The sequence below is a fragment of the Cricetulus griseus genome, chromosome 9 (assembly GCF_003668045.3).
Source record: "Cricetulus griseus strain 17A/GY chromosome 9, alternate assembly CriGri-PICRH-1.0, whole genome shotgun sequence".
NCBI lineage: Eukaryota > Metazoa > Chordata > Mammalia > Rodentia > Cricetidae > Cricetulus > Cricetulus griseus.
In genome coordinates this window covers 20,332,005-20,346,829 of record NC_048602.1, presented here as the reverse complement: position 1 = coordinate 20,346,829, position 14,825 = coordinate 20,332,005, and the positions used below count along the sequence as shown (strand labels likewise).

Genomic DNA, 14,825 nt, shown 5'->3' with positions numbered 1-14,825 from the left:
ATTGTGAAACACAATAAATGTGGTCCACTAAGGAGTCAGAGCAACTTTGATGAGCAGATGTTTATTAGGAAAGTACTCATGTGATGGAGTCAGTCTTGTACAGCCAAGCAGGTCAGGGAACAGAGAGAGCCGCATGCATGTGACTGTCATATTTAAAGCCTTGCTATGTCACTCTGACCATGCCCAAGTGTGGGTAGTCTGTGTCACCTGTGCCAGCCTCCAAGTGGGCATGGCCAACATTTCCCATACAAGCTGTTGGTAAAGTGGGATTATCTATTGCCTATGTTTTTCTGGTTGTAGTTAACTTCCTTGGGTTGCAGTTTTCCTTCCAGAACTTTCTGTAGGGCTCGATTAGTAGATATATATTGGTACATCTGGTTTTGTCATGGAATATCTTGTTTTCTGCATCTATATTGATTGAAAGCTTTGCTAGGTATAGCAGTCTGGACTGGCATCCTTGGTGTCTTAGTGTTGGTAAACTATCCACGACCTTCTGTCTTTCAGTGTTTCCATGTTAAAGGCAGGTGTAATTCTGTTGGTTTGCCTTTGTTACTTGACTTTTTTCCTTAGCTGCTCTTAATATTCTTTCTTTATTCTGTATGTTTGGGTGTTTTGATTATTATGTGGCAATGGGGCTTTTTTTGTGGTCCACTCTATTTTGTGTTCTGTAGGCTTCTTGTACTTTCATTGACATGTCTTTCTTTAGGTTGGGAAAGTTCTCTTCTATGATTTTGTTGAATATGTTTTCTGCCCTTTTGAGGTGAGTTTCTCCACCTTCTTTTATACCTATTATTCTTAGGTTTGGTCTTTTCACGGTGTCCCATATTTCCTGGATATTTTGTGTTAAGGATTTGTTGGACTTAAGACTTTCTTTGGTTGATGAGTCTATTTCTCCTAGTGTATCTTCAACTCCTGAGATTCTCTCTTCCGTCTCTTGTATTGTGTTGGTTAGGCTTTCATCTGTAATTCCAGCTTTTCTATTTCCAGCATTCCCTCAATTTGTTTTTCGTTTTGTGTCTATTTCAGTTTTCAGGTTGAACTGTTTCCTTAAGAAGTTTGTTGATATATTGTATTTTTTAGATTGTTTTTTCTTCCATTTCTTTAAGGGATTTTCTCATATCCTCTTTGAGGGCTCTATCATTTTCATGAAGTGGTTTTTAAGGTCATTCTCTTCTACTTCATCTGTATTGGGATGTTCATTTCTTGCTGGTGTAGAGTTCCTATATTGGTTTTTCTGTTGTTGAATGTGTTTTTAAAAATGTCTTCTTCACATCCCTTCTTCTGGTGGGTGTAGAGGAGTCTCTTCCTCTCCTGGTGGGTATGGGACCAAGGTTCCCTTCCGATGGGTGCAAACAGGTCCAATACTCTGGTGGCTCTCCTCTTTCCATGGATGGAGGTGGGACTGGTACCCAGGCCTTGGCACTCTCTGTGTGGGCTGGATCTGCCTGGATGGGATCTACAGTGCTCACTCCCCAGGCCTCCGATGTCTCCAAGCAGGGCACCGAAGTGCATGCCAGAAACAGGCCCAAGCTTACCAAGTCCCTTGGGCAGAGAAAGGAACTAGGACCCTGGCAGTCTATGCGTGGGCTGGATTTTCATTTGTCATTTGTGCACACCCCTCTATCACCCCTCCTAGAATGCAAAGAGAGCAGCAATCTCAGGTTCCCAAATCCTCTGCATTCTATTTGTGTAGACCCTTTTGCTTACCTAAGTACTAGTATGGCAGTAAGCCTGGAGTAGTGAGCATAATCTTGACTACCTTACATGACTCAAACACCTTTGTTCCAGGTTCTTAATACTGCAACCTCTTTAATAGAGTTCCAGGTGATTATATGTGGGCATATCTACCTGTGGGCTAACTAACCCACCTTGAGACGGAAAACAGAAACACTATCTGGGTTTCTAAGACAACCAGAAATTGGTTTTCCTATGGTCAAAGCCACCTGTTGAAAGGGTAGTTTGACACCCAAAGGGGTTGTAAGCCTCATGATGAGAACAGTGGCTCTGTTGTCAATTTTCTGTTTACATACATACATACACATACACATACACACATCTAGGCACCCCGACTAGGAACTGAAAACAGCACCAAGTGTAACTTGTTAAGCCAGTCAGCTTTATTTGCCTTACAGGAATATGGGAAATGAGTATTTTACCAGGTCAAAAGGTATACAAAGATGGCTGCCATTATTAAAATCCAACCAGCATGGGATACACCAAAAGAATATTGAATACCCAGAGTACACAAATGGGCATATCTACAGGTTATAGAACATCCACTCCTGGTGAGTCAATTTGACAAATCCTCTTAAAAGCAGCATGATTTTTAAAAGTTTATTAATTTGAGTGAAGCACACTGAAACTTGTCAGTTTCAGGGATTTTTGAGCTTCAAGTTCTATGTCCTGCCTTACTCGGCTTCCCTTCAGAGTCGACCAATTCAATCTCTAGGAAACTGTTACACAGAAACATGTTCTTCAGGTTTCTTCATCATGAAGTATTTGAGGTTAAAAAGTAACGTTTTAATTAAAAATTCCCTACATTGTCATAATATTAGAATTTCCCTCAACATAACCCCATTCTTTGCAAGATTAAGCACTATTAAAGCATATATTAAGCATATATGTTTAATATGGTTCTCCAGTGTGACACTTTAAGTGTGGCAAGTACAGAGCTTGGATAAAGACCATGACACATTATTTCCTATGGAAATTTTTATCCCCAGTTATGAATTCTCAGGTGATGTCTTAGACTTGAGAGACTGGTAAAGATTCTTCTGCATACATTATATTTGTAAGGCTTCTTTCATATGAATTCTTTGATGTGTTCTTAGGTTGGCTTTCTGGATAAATGATTTCTTACACTGACTACATTGATAAGGCTTTTCCCCTGAATGAATTCTCTGATGAGTTTCAAGATTGCATTTCTCAGTAAAGAATCTGTCGCATTCACTACATTTATAAAGTTTCTCTCCTGTGTGTATTTTCTGATGTTTGTTGAGAACAGAGCTGCTAGTAAAGGATCTGTCACACTCACTACATTTGTAAGGTTTCTCTCCTGTATGGATTCTCTGATGAGTTCTAAGATGAAATTTTCTTGTAAAGAATTTGTCGCATTCACTACACTTGTAAGGTTTCTCTCCTGTGTGGATTCTCTGATGAGTTCCAAGGTAAAATTTACTTATAAAGGACTTGTCACATTCACTACACTTGTAAGGTCTCTCTCCTGTATGAATTCTCTGGTGTGTTGTAAGACTACATTTCTGGGTAAAGGATTTGTCACACTCACTACACTTGTAAGGTTTATCTCCTGTATGAATTTTCTGATGTCTTCTAAGATCTGAGCCATGGGTAAAGTATTTATCACATTCACTGCATTTGTAAGGTTTCTCTCCTGTGTGAATTCTCTGATGAGTTCTAAGATAGAATTTCCTTGTAAAGGATTTGTCACATTCACTACACTTGTAAGGTTTCTCGCCTGTATGACTTTTCTGGTGTCTTCTAAGGTCTGAACTATGGGTAAAGGATTTTTCACATTGAATACATTTGTAAGGTCTCTCTCCTGTATGTATTCTCTGATGACTTCTAAGATGAGAGACACAGATAAAGAGATTCTCACACTCACTACATTTGTAAAGTTTCTCTCCTGTATGAATTTTCTGATGTTTTCTAAGATCGGAGCCATGGGTAAAGTATTTGTCACATTCACTGCATTTGTAAGGTTTCTCTCCTGTGTGTATTCTCTGATGAGTTCTAAGATAGAATTCCCTTGTAAAGGATTTGTCACATTCACTACACTTGTAAGGTTTCTCGCCTGTATGAATTTTCTGGTGTCTTGTAAGATCTGAACTATGGGTAAGGTATTTGTCACATTCACTAGATTTATAAGGTTTCTCTCCTATATGTATTCTCCTATGATTTCTAAGGTGAGAGACACAAATAAAGAGATTTTCACATTCACTACATTTGTAAGGTTTCTCTCCTGTATGTATTCTCTGATGAATTCTAAGACTGCCTTTCTTGGTAAAAGATTTGTTACATTCACTACATTTGTAAGGTTTGTCTCCTGTATGTATTGCCTGATAAGTTCTAAGACTTCCTTTCTCAGTAAAGCGTTTCTCAAATTCATTACATTTGTAATGTTTGTCACCTGTGTGAATTCTCTGATGCCTTTTAAGACCTGAAAAGGTATAAAGGGATTTGCCACATTCATTACATATGTAAAGTTTCTCTCCTGTATAGGTTCTACAATGGTTTTTAAGGTGTGACCATGTATAGAATGTCCTAGTACATTGTTTAAATTCAGAAAGTTTCTCCCCTCCATGAGTTTTCTGATGTTTTGTAAGACCTGAGCAGCAGACAAAGGATTTGCCACAATCACTAGGTTTGTAAGTGTTCTCTCCAGTGTGGAAGCTGTAATGTCTTTCCAAGTGTGATGCATGAGAAAAGCACTTACCACAATTTGTACATTTGTAGAGTTTTCCCCCACAGTGGATTTTGCAATGTACTTTGAGTTGAGACAAATGCAGAAAGGATTTACCACATTTTGTACATTTATAGGGTTTCTCTGTATTATGAGCGTTCTGATGTCTACTGAGGCTTGAGTACAACTTGAAGCATTTTCCACATTTTCTGCATTGGTGTGGATTCCTTCTACTATTAATTCCATTCAGCATGAATTTATGTTTAGAGTCAAAAGATTTATCATACTCTGTATTATTGTATTCATTCTTTGTTGTATGGATTCTTTGAGGTTGACTAATGATGGAACAGAAATCAAAAGACTTTATACTTTCTTTGTCTATGTAAGGTTCTTCTCCAGTGTCCCTACTTGGATGTCTGATTATATTTAATGATTCTACAATAGCTTCTCTGTGGTAAGCAAATATGTCCTTCTTGCAGGTTTCTGCAATGCCATTTCTGCCATACAGTGTACTTTCAGCAGATTCATGAATAACTTTGCCAAGCTCATCAAACTCAAAATGCTTCTCTTGGATATTCACATGCTTATGGGTCATATGCTTTGTGCCTTGATCCAATATCTTCTCATATTTACCATATATGCAATGGTTCTCTGGAAAATTAATGCAATTAGGAAAAACATGGATTAGTCTATGAGTAAGAGATTCAATAACATTTTCTGAGACATGTAAACAAGAAATTTTCAGGGATTAAGCTCCCAGCAAAGGCATTTTCTAATTCACAATCATTAAATGGAAGATCACAAGAACCTCCAATCTGATATATATCAAACTACAGTGACAAAAAAATAGGCCTCTAATTCTTATCTGAACATTGTACCTTGCAGGAGACAGGACAAGTAGGTGGTTAGCAAGAAAGAACTTGGACAAAGGAGCTCTCTATTTAAAGAGACACACTCTACTTTCTTATGATTTTGAGAGTCACACTATGAAGTATTGCAGAGTTAGGAGCTTACTATAACCCAGGGAAATACAGAACTCAACATACCCTTTCACTTCATTATCCAAAATGCTATGATTAAAATCATGCTGTGATAGTTGGTCCCCTTTGAATTCTCCATGGTGTTTTAAGGCATGAGGAGGTGGAAAGAAATTTTCCACATTGAGACCATATCTCAAAACTTAAATTAATAAAAGAGTAACATTCTCACAAACAAGAGCTCTTTCTCTATAACATTCTGAATTTTGTAAAAGAAAAATAAGTCTTCAATATAATAGTAAAATCAAAATATTCCAATTATTATATGTACAGTTGAAGTTTTACTCCAAAGCTATATAAGAGGGCGGGAGATATTACACAGAATATAGCAATGGCCACTCTTTGAGAGAACACATGATGTAAAGGAAGCATCATGAAAAATACATGTTAATAACTAGAATTTCCCTAAGTTGAGGAGTCTCTAGAAAGTTCAAGAGTTTATATATACATGAAATGGGAAATACAAAGGATGAATCAGGGATTGTAAAAGAACATTCTTACCCACAAAGACTAGATTGCTGTAATTCTCCAGCATCACATCCAAGTACAAAGCCCTCTGAGCACAGTCCAGACATTCCCATTCTTCCTGTGAAAGGTCCACAGCCACATCCCTGAATGATATCGGACCCTGCAATGGAAAATTACCTAATTACCATGTGCTCCTGCACAAAATGATGTCCTAGATAAGAGATCTAAAGAATCAGAGACAGTTCTGTAATGCAGGTGAGGTACAGCAATTAATCAAGGACAAAGGTGTTTGAGATGTGCTCTAGAGATATGTCAGAAATTAAGCATTATTGCTTTTAAATAAACAATATATAGAATGACTTACTACATTACTTACACTCACAAGGTGTTTCTCCTTCATGAATTTTCTCATGTTTTCTAATACATGAGCAGCAGATAAAGGACTTGCCACCATCACTACATTTGAAAATTTTATGTCAGGTATGGATTCTGTAAAGTCTTGGAAAAATATATTGTAGTTCCCACCACTAAGACACCATAAAACAGATGTTAACTCCATATAAAAGCTAATGCACTCATCTGATTTCTAGAGACAGGAGGCATACATGGTATGTACATATACATCCACGCAAATATAGAGACATGTATACAATTTAATTATAATTTTAATTAACGACATTCTAAAATATTCATAGTCTTAACTGTTTTTTAATCTTTGGGAAAATAGGGCAATGATATATCAGTAAACTTTTAGGGTATATAAGATAGACATTTGAGCATTAGAGGCTGAAATGTTCCTTTATGTGTTGGTATCACATCTCAGATGGTCAAGCTACTGAGAAAAACTATTTTTCCAAATTCTACAACTGTTGAACTTGCTCAAATATTGGACACTAGACCAATCCTGTTTGCATCTGGGTCTCGCCTTACTCTATTCTAAAATGCTCAGTTCAGATCCTGAGGCCCCAGTACAGTGTTGCAGCCTTTCTAGAACAAATAGGTAGAATATAGAGTGCAGAATTCTTGGATGAATTAAAATCAGTGTTTTTTCTTTAAAGAGTAACACAGTAACATCACTGTACACATCCAAGATCCCAAAAAACACATAACATGAAAACTTCTTCTGAATTTATTTTATAAGAATATCTTCAAAACCAAGAAGTAATTTGTAAAATCAGATTTAGACAGCATTATTCTTGTTTAATTTTATTAAACGTGGACACAAACAATATAGATTATAACAATTACAGAAATTCCATAGGGTGTTACCTTACAGAATGAGAAATATGTGCGTAAATAAATGACATATGACAATGCATTCAAATGAAGTAGAAACATTTTCTGTGAGTGAAATAATGTATTAAATTGAGTAATGATTACACTAACTTTTCATTAATTTTGAACACATTATTGCTCATGAGATTGGGTGAGTTTAAAATTTGAATCTTCTAATTTCAACTTTATTCATTTCTTCATTAGTAGTGTTCATTCACCCAGCAGTATTTTAGGCTGCACTGATAAATATCACCTATAATTCTTCCATCATTGTTGAAAACTAGAAGATGCAACGCTATACACTGACTTTGTCACAAATGTGCACCACAAATGTAAGCCTGTGGTCTGGAGAAGAGACTCAGGCATTAAAGGCACGTGCCGTTCTTCTATACACATGGCAGTTGGCAGTTTGGTGCAAACTCTAGGCATCCAGTGGCATAAGGCACCATGCATTGCACATAAAAATATGCATATGAACACTCATACATACATAGAATAGTATTGTAAAGAAAGAAATAGAACCATCACCACTACTCTTAAGAATTTCTCCCTACACAAAAACATAGCTTCAGGGACAGGGAAACCAGCAGGTGGAAGTATCGTTCTTCCTCCAAGAAATAAAAAGACAGGAAAGTAATTACGAGGACATCTGTTGATACTTGAAAATTGACGACTGATGTAGAGTACCAAGTCAATCCTTTTTAGACAATTCTTTGTAATATATTCCACATGATGGAATTCAAGATAGCGACAGTAGTACTTATGACACTTATGAAAAAAATAGAGAGACAAAGAGAGACAGACAGACAGACAGACAGAAATTATCATCCGTCTATTGAGAACTTACCACTGAGAATTGTACAGAACCTTCCCTGAAACAAATAGATTTCAGGTATCAACACACCCATCATTCTTTGTTTTACATAAAATACAAAAAAAAAAAGGAGACCAGGATCCTCACAGACAAATCAGTTTTATGGAACAGAAAGATACATTATTGCTTCCATTATGCACTCTCTATGGTGCTGTAACATTTACTATTTGGATTCAAGACAGCAAGTCTCTTCTAATTGTAACTGTACTTTTGCATGAATTTCTCTGTTATGACAGTGAATGGATGAATGTATTTGCAGTCCACATTCATAGGCCTGTTTCTGGAAAATTGACAATCGCAGAAATGCAATCACGAGGCACATGAAACCTTCCTTCCTCATGAATATAAAAGGACACAAGTCTATTCTATGTAGAAAAAGGCCATCAATATGTTACCATGAGCACCATTTACAATGGATTCCCTTTCAGAATGGCAGTTATTAATTCCATGAAAATTTACGTCATCACAGTTTAATATGAGTGAAAATGTAATGGGACCAGGCTGTGCTATGTAGATGAATGATCTAAAGACTTACTCTTGATTATCATAGAAGAAAACAGATAAATCATAGAAAATAAAGACTCTCGATAACATTACCAGAGGCAGAGAATTAAAGTCTTGAATGGCTTTAACAATAAAAACAATTTCCAAAGAAATGTGGACACGACACTGACCTGGGGAGCATTTATCACAGAAGCATCCATTGTTGGTGCTCTTCTCTCAGCTTCTCTCTCAGAAACAAAGACCGGTACTCTTCTTGAAACTTCACATCAAGATGTCAAAAATAAAGAGCTAAAATTAATACTACTCTGTTATGAATAATGTCAAACCACATAAAAAGACTTACAACTAAAATGATACCAGAAAACTTTTCAACATTCCTATACATAGGAGAGAATCAAAGAACATATTTAGAATAGAGTTGAGAAAATGACTATGAACCTTATCATTGCATCCTTCATCACAGGCTCTTAAATTTTATGGAGAAAGGCACATTCTTAAAAAGTTTATAAAATAGCACAGGTCACAGGTCACCCAATTAATCAGCACTGCAAACCATTATCAGAGGAAAAGTATAGGTAGAAATTCAGAGAGAAGTTATCCCTAAGAACATGGGAAATAATGCATTTTATATAAGGAATTAATGAATAGAGGACAGCTGAGGAATAACAAAATATGTTTAAGAAACAAAACCACTGAACTAGCTGGGTGGTGGTAGTGCACTCCTTTAATCCCAGCACTTGGGAGGCAGAGGCAGGCGGATCTCCGTGAGTTCGAGACCAGCCTGGTCTACAAGAGCAAGTTCCAGGACAGCACCCAAAGCCACAGAGAAACCCCATCTTGAAAAACCAAAAAATAATAATAATAAAATAATTTGAACTACCATTTCTAACTAGAATGAAAGAATTAGTACCAGTAATATTGCCAACCAGAATATAAAAAAAATAAAAATAAAATCACATAACAAACATAAGCCCCATGATACAAAAATCCCAGTAGAATATGCCATAGAACAAACAAAGAGATTTTATGATAAACTCCTAAAGGTAACAGGAAGAAATGAGCTGATCCTAGTAAAGGGCAAGTTGCTATACCAATGCCAAGAGTACAGTGCAGAGGAAAACTGAATAGCATTAGCAGAAAAACTGTAAGGACAGGAAGATGGATACAATATATACTCTTGTATCCAGAGCCATAAGAAAGAACGGAGAAATCTAAATTTAAAAACAAAAAAGTATAAACAGGTAGAGAAAAATCACCAAATGTCTTTTTGTTGTTGTTGTTTTGTTTTTCAAGACAGGGTTTCTCTGTGTAGGTTTGGAGCCTATCCTGGCACTCGCTCTGTAGACCAGGCTGGCCTCGAACTCACAGAGATCCACCTGCCTCTGCCTCCTGAGTGCTGGGATTAAAGGCGTGCGCCACCAAGGCCCAGCCGTCTATAGCACAGAAAGCATCCTGTGGGGTATGTATGAGAAATCCTTAACAGACATTAAACCCTCTGGAACTGGAATTATGGATGGTTACAAGTCAACACATGAGTGCTATAAACAGACTTTCAGTTCTCTTCAAGAGCACATTTTTTCTTTTTTCTTTTTTTTTTTTTTTTTTTTTTTTTTTTTGCTGAGCCAGGTATCCTTTTCAAAAAAGGAGTTTTAAAGGTTTGCATGATCTCAATATATGGCATCCCCAGGATAAAAACAAAACAAAACAAAGTAGCCAGTACACTGATCTTGAGTGTATTTACGGGTGAAGCAGCCATTTCTCCCTATTGCTCTGCTCCTGAGATTGTGTCTCAGAAACAACAACTGGGCCTCTTCTTGCCCTTTCAAATCGAAGGTCAAATATGCTCATGCAAGCTACACTGACATTAACAAATAATGGAGACAATACAAGCACAAGAACAGATACGCACAGTGCTGGTAGGAATCCAACTCACTGTACCCACAATGCAACTCAGCATGGAGCTTTTTGAGAAATGAAAGAAGCAAACAAAAAATGAGGCTGGCTGTGATGGTGCTCACCACACATTTGCTGGCAGGACCAGGCAGAGCTCTGTGTGTTGGAGGGCATCCTTGTGTGTTTGCAGAACTGCAGGCACCCCAGGGCTACACAGTGAAAATGAAAGTAAAGCATATACTTCTCAAAAACATTCACTTCAAATCTGACACAAAACACTTGAGAATGAAGGATTTTAAATGACAAGAAGATATGCCTTATGAATTTATTTTGGGGTTAGTGAGAGGAACGCTATCTAATAGTTAAGCTTTTTACACTTCAGCACTGGGACTGACACTGAGTCAAAGCACCAGGGATAGCTACATGACCACACAGAGCCTCAGTGAGGAAGATGATGATAAGGCAATCATCAAACAGATGACACCCATGGCCTCAGACAGGAAAAGCCCAGGACAGAACAGGAAAAGCTTTGCTCCTGGAGTGGTGGTTTCCTGGTACAGCCAATAACCAAGCTGCCAAGCCAATGCCAGCCCCTGAGCCAGCCCTACCAACTGTGTCAGCCAATACACTTTGCTATGGTGTGAGTTTCCAAGGAGAACAGGTTCAGAATTGCTGTTCTGGAACCTGGGTTACAGAAAGTTGTTAAAGCACAGGGCATATAAAGAGAACCCTGGAAACTGCAGGAGCTCTTAACTGCCGTGGCATCTTTCTAGCCCATGGTTTAGTGTTCCTTAATAAGCTACTGTGAAGACTTAATGAACAGTGAGACAGACTTCACGAAGTACTGAGGACACCCAATCCAAACAATGTAAGAGTGAATCCCCAAACAACAGAACTAGAACTGAAATGCGGACATTGCTGTGTATGCCAACGTCATCAGCATTACCCCATGGAGTGCTGTGAGTCGTCATACACACAAACGAATTGGAACTGAAGAAGAAAAGGATGAACTACCACAAAAAAAGTGAGCAACTCAACCTTCTAAGTTATAAAACTAGAAAAGCCAGAGGCAGATGGATCTCTGTGAGTTCAAGGCCAGCATGGCTACAGAGTGAGTGCCAGGACCGGCTCCAAAACAATACAGAGGAGCAGGAGCAGGAGCAGCAGGAATAGGAGGAGGAGGAGCAGGAGCAGGAGGAGCAGGAGCAGGAGGGAGGAGGAGGAGGAGGAGGAGGAGGAGGAGGAGGAGGAGGAGGAGGAAGAAGAAGAAGAAGAAGAAGAAGAAGAAGAAGCAGAAGAAGCAGAAGAAGAAGAAGAAGAAGAAGAAGAAGAAGAAGAAGAAGAAGAAGAAGAAGAAGAAGAAGAAGAAGAAGACAGAAAAACCTTTTCTAAGGTATTAAGCAGAGCTGAGAGTAAAGCAATCAGAATTTCCTCTAACAGTATGTGAAGACTGAGAGATTCAGTGTGGCATTCTCCTTTCTTTTAGACAAACCCCATACTAATATGACAAGGAGACTATTGAACCAAACACCAAGAAAATGAAAGCTATGAAGTCCTCATACAAAGTTGTCTCTACCTTGACAACAAAAGAAGATGAGCCCAAACAAATATACACATAGAAAAATCACACACCAGTTGTCAGGATGGACAGAAACTCAGATTGTCACTAAATTACATGGAAAAGGAATGCAAGCTGATTTAATGCCAAGAATGCAAGACTGTTTCAACCCCTATAAATTAATCAATGTAAGACGCCAAACATGTGGAGTGAGTAAAAGAAGAAACATGGCCATGTCAATAGATCCATGAAAAGCCTGTGGTAAAACATCACAATTGCTCAGTATAAAAGCTCTGAAGAATCTGAGAACAGAAGGGCACACCTAAGCAGTGAGACAGTGAGACAAACCCAAATGTAACACTACAGAAGGATAGCCTGGGATTACTTTACTCTACTCAGGACAGAGAAGGGTGCTCAGTCCCTCCATACTGACACAACACAAAGCATGAGTACACCCTACACCCTTCCCCATACTCCCACCTCTTCCTCAGTCCCCCCTACACGCCTGATCCTTTGCTACCATCTCCTCTCTCTTCTCCACCCAGGGCTCTTTGTTCTGTTTCCCAGGTGAGATCTGGCTGAGCCATGTGAGACTGCACAGGAGAAAAAGATTCTTTAGAAGAAAGTCCCTGGAACTTTCCAGGGAACAAAAAACGATGTCCAAAGGATAAACATAAGGCAGAGAAAACATGCACACACACACACTTTACGCCTTTACTCTCGGGGACGTGAGGCTCAACTTACACACACAGCTCACACACATGCAGAGTAGTTTTGCCAGGAATCCTGAGGAGGAGCCAGGGAGACTGCAAGAAAACTACAGTCACACGAGAATCCTCACTGCTGCAGTTCTCCAACAGGAGACCTCTAGAGAAAAGCTCTGTGCCCACTCCTAGAAGTCTACTTAATGTCAACAAACCCTCTGGCCACGTGTGCATGAGCAGAGAGCTTTTCATCAACCAAGGAAACATTTTTTTTTTTTTTCTGATACAGGTGAGTGATCTGAATTATTCGGATGATTTCTAAAATTTTGTTTCCTGAGTTTGCTAGCTATAAAATACTGTGGCCTGATACATTCTCACAGCGAGCACACTGCGCTGGCCTGGACCTAAGATGTAGCATGCACACAACATGAGAAGACGCGTTTCTGAACGCTGTATTGACATCCCACGCTGCATACAATCTCGGGAAATTAACGGGCTTTGCTTGGTAAAGGCTAATGTTTCCACCCCAGCCATAGCTGGAGCGCCGGTACGGTTTATTTTCTGATTCAATCAAATCTGCGCTGGTTGCCCGCGTGACAACCATCTCCAAACCTCTGCGGCAACGCCTACTGCTCGGGGCGAAAGGGGCAAGAGCGAGAAAGCAGGGCTGAGTTTAAATTCCAGGAGATCTGGAAACCCTGTGTGCAAACAACAGGCTGCGCCAACGCTCTAATTAATTTTATGACATAATCCTGGGAACGGTAAGTCAGGTGGAGGAAAAAAAAAAAACACGGTAAAACGCAGTTCATGTGATCTAAAATACACCAAGGGAAAGACACGCACAGCAGAATTTGGGAGCCGGCTTCCTGATGAGCAGCAGAGAAACCGCTCGCACCCCCGCTCCTCCCTCCCTCCCGGGTCCCAGCCCCGCAGCTCCTCTGACCTGGGAGCTTCCAGGGCCGCCGGGCTGCGGTTCCCGCCACTGCGCTGCTGACTGCTGACTTTCCCAGGCCGCCCCGCGAGCGCGGACACCGCGGATCCCGAGGGCTCAGGTCCCCGCGGACCCGCCGCGTCCTCCGCACCCGGCTCTGCAGCGCGCGGGTCCCCGGGTCCAACCGGGAATGGAGGGACTTCCGGTATCTTCCTCCCGGTTCCTAGGACGCGGCTCCTCCACTTCCGGTAACGTGTCCTCTAAACCCGCCTAGCGTGGGCTCTTTGTTTCCCAAGTCCCCGCTGCGCGTTTTTTTTTTTTTCCTCCTAAACTCTTATGATTGACAGGCGTCCCGCCCCACTCACCGCCCCTCCCCTGCATCTCCCGCCGCCTTGCACACAGCTCAGGCCGCCCTGGACCCGCTCTGCGCAGGCTCCGCACACGCTTGCTGCAGCCCAGACCAGAGCTGCAGCCGGGAGGACGCTGCGCCCCGGTGTCTGACCCCGCAGTGAGCGCTGAGACCTCCGGAGACGGGCTCTCCTGTGACGTCAGCGAGAAGGCAGGTGCACGTGGTCTGCATACCTAGGGTTCTGTTGTGTTTGGCGGAGTGAGGGTCTTGGCACCAGGCTCACACTCGGGGCTGCTCGCCCGTGGACAGGTCTCACTCAGCTGAAGGTCAGGCCGGGTCTCTAACGCGAGTCTCTGATTGGAGGGTGAGGATCCCAGGGTGACTCTCCAGACGCTGCGCGGATGAAGGTGGCCTCTCGCCGGATGGGCAGAGCAAAGCGCTGCTCTTGATCTCCGCTTGAACACTGTCCGGTGGGTGCCGTGGGGTCTAGGGTCGTCTGGTTACCTTGGCTGAGTGATGACACGGAAGTTCTGAAGGTTGTCAGGTGCAGCCTTGGGTGCAATGGGGATCATAAGTAAACTGTTTTTACGTGTCTAAAAGGCACTTATTTTAAAATATGCTCATTAAATCCTGCCTCCTGGGTTAAAAACGTACACAGCAAGCTGGTTGGTGGTGGCTCTTTCCTTTAGTCCCAGCACTAGGGAGGCAGAGACAGGTGGATCTCTGTGAGTTGGAAGCCAGCCCTGTATGCAGAGCAAGTTGCAGCACAGGCTTCAAAGCTACAGAGAAACCCTGTCTCTAAAAACAAAAAA

General features: G+C 40.6%; 1 protein-coding gene across 3 annotated transcripts; it reads right to left on the bottom strand.

The window, feature by feature from the left end:
* Positions 1-2,095: 2,095 nt before the first annotated feature.
* On the bottom strand, positions 2,096-13,878 carry LOC100762754 (zinc finger protein 420). 3 transcript variants are annotated; one of them, XM_027433908.2, is made up of 4 exons: positions 13,677-13,878; positions 8,749-8,837; positions 5,959-6,085; positions 2,096-5,071 (listed from the first exon to the last, which is right to left on the bottom strand). In XM_027433908.2, exons 2-4 carry the CDS (start codon positions 8,776-8,778, stop codon positions 2,784-2,786), a joined length of 2,445 nt encoding a protein of 814 aa, XP_027289709.1. In that variant the 5' UTR covers positions 8,779-8,837; positions 13,677-13,878; the 3' UTR covers positions 2,096-2,783. The 3 variants fall into 3 exon arrangements, with proteins under 3 accessions (XP_027289709.1, XP_035305412.1, XP_035305413.1); XM_035449521.1 differs by having other exon boundaries at positions 8,749-8,866; positions 13,677-13,876; XM_035449522.1 differs by lacking the exons at positions 8,749-8,837; positions 13,677-13,878 and having other exon boundaries at positions 5,963-6,078.
* Positions 13,879-14,825: the final 947 nt, after the last annotated feature.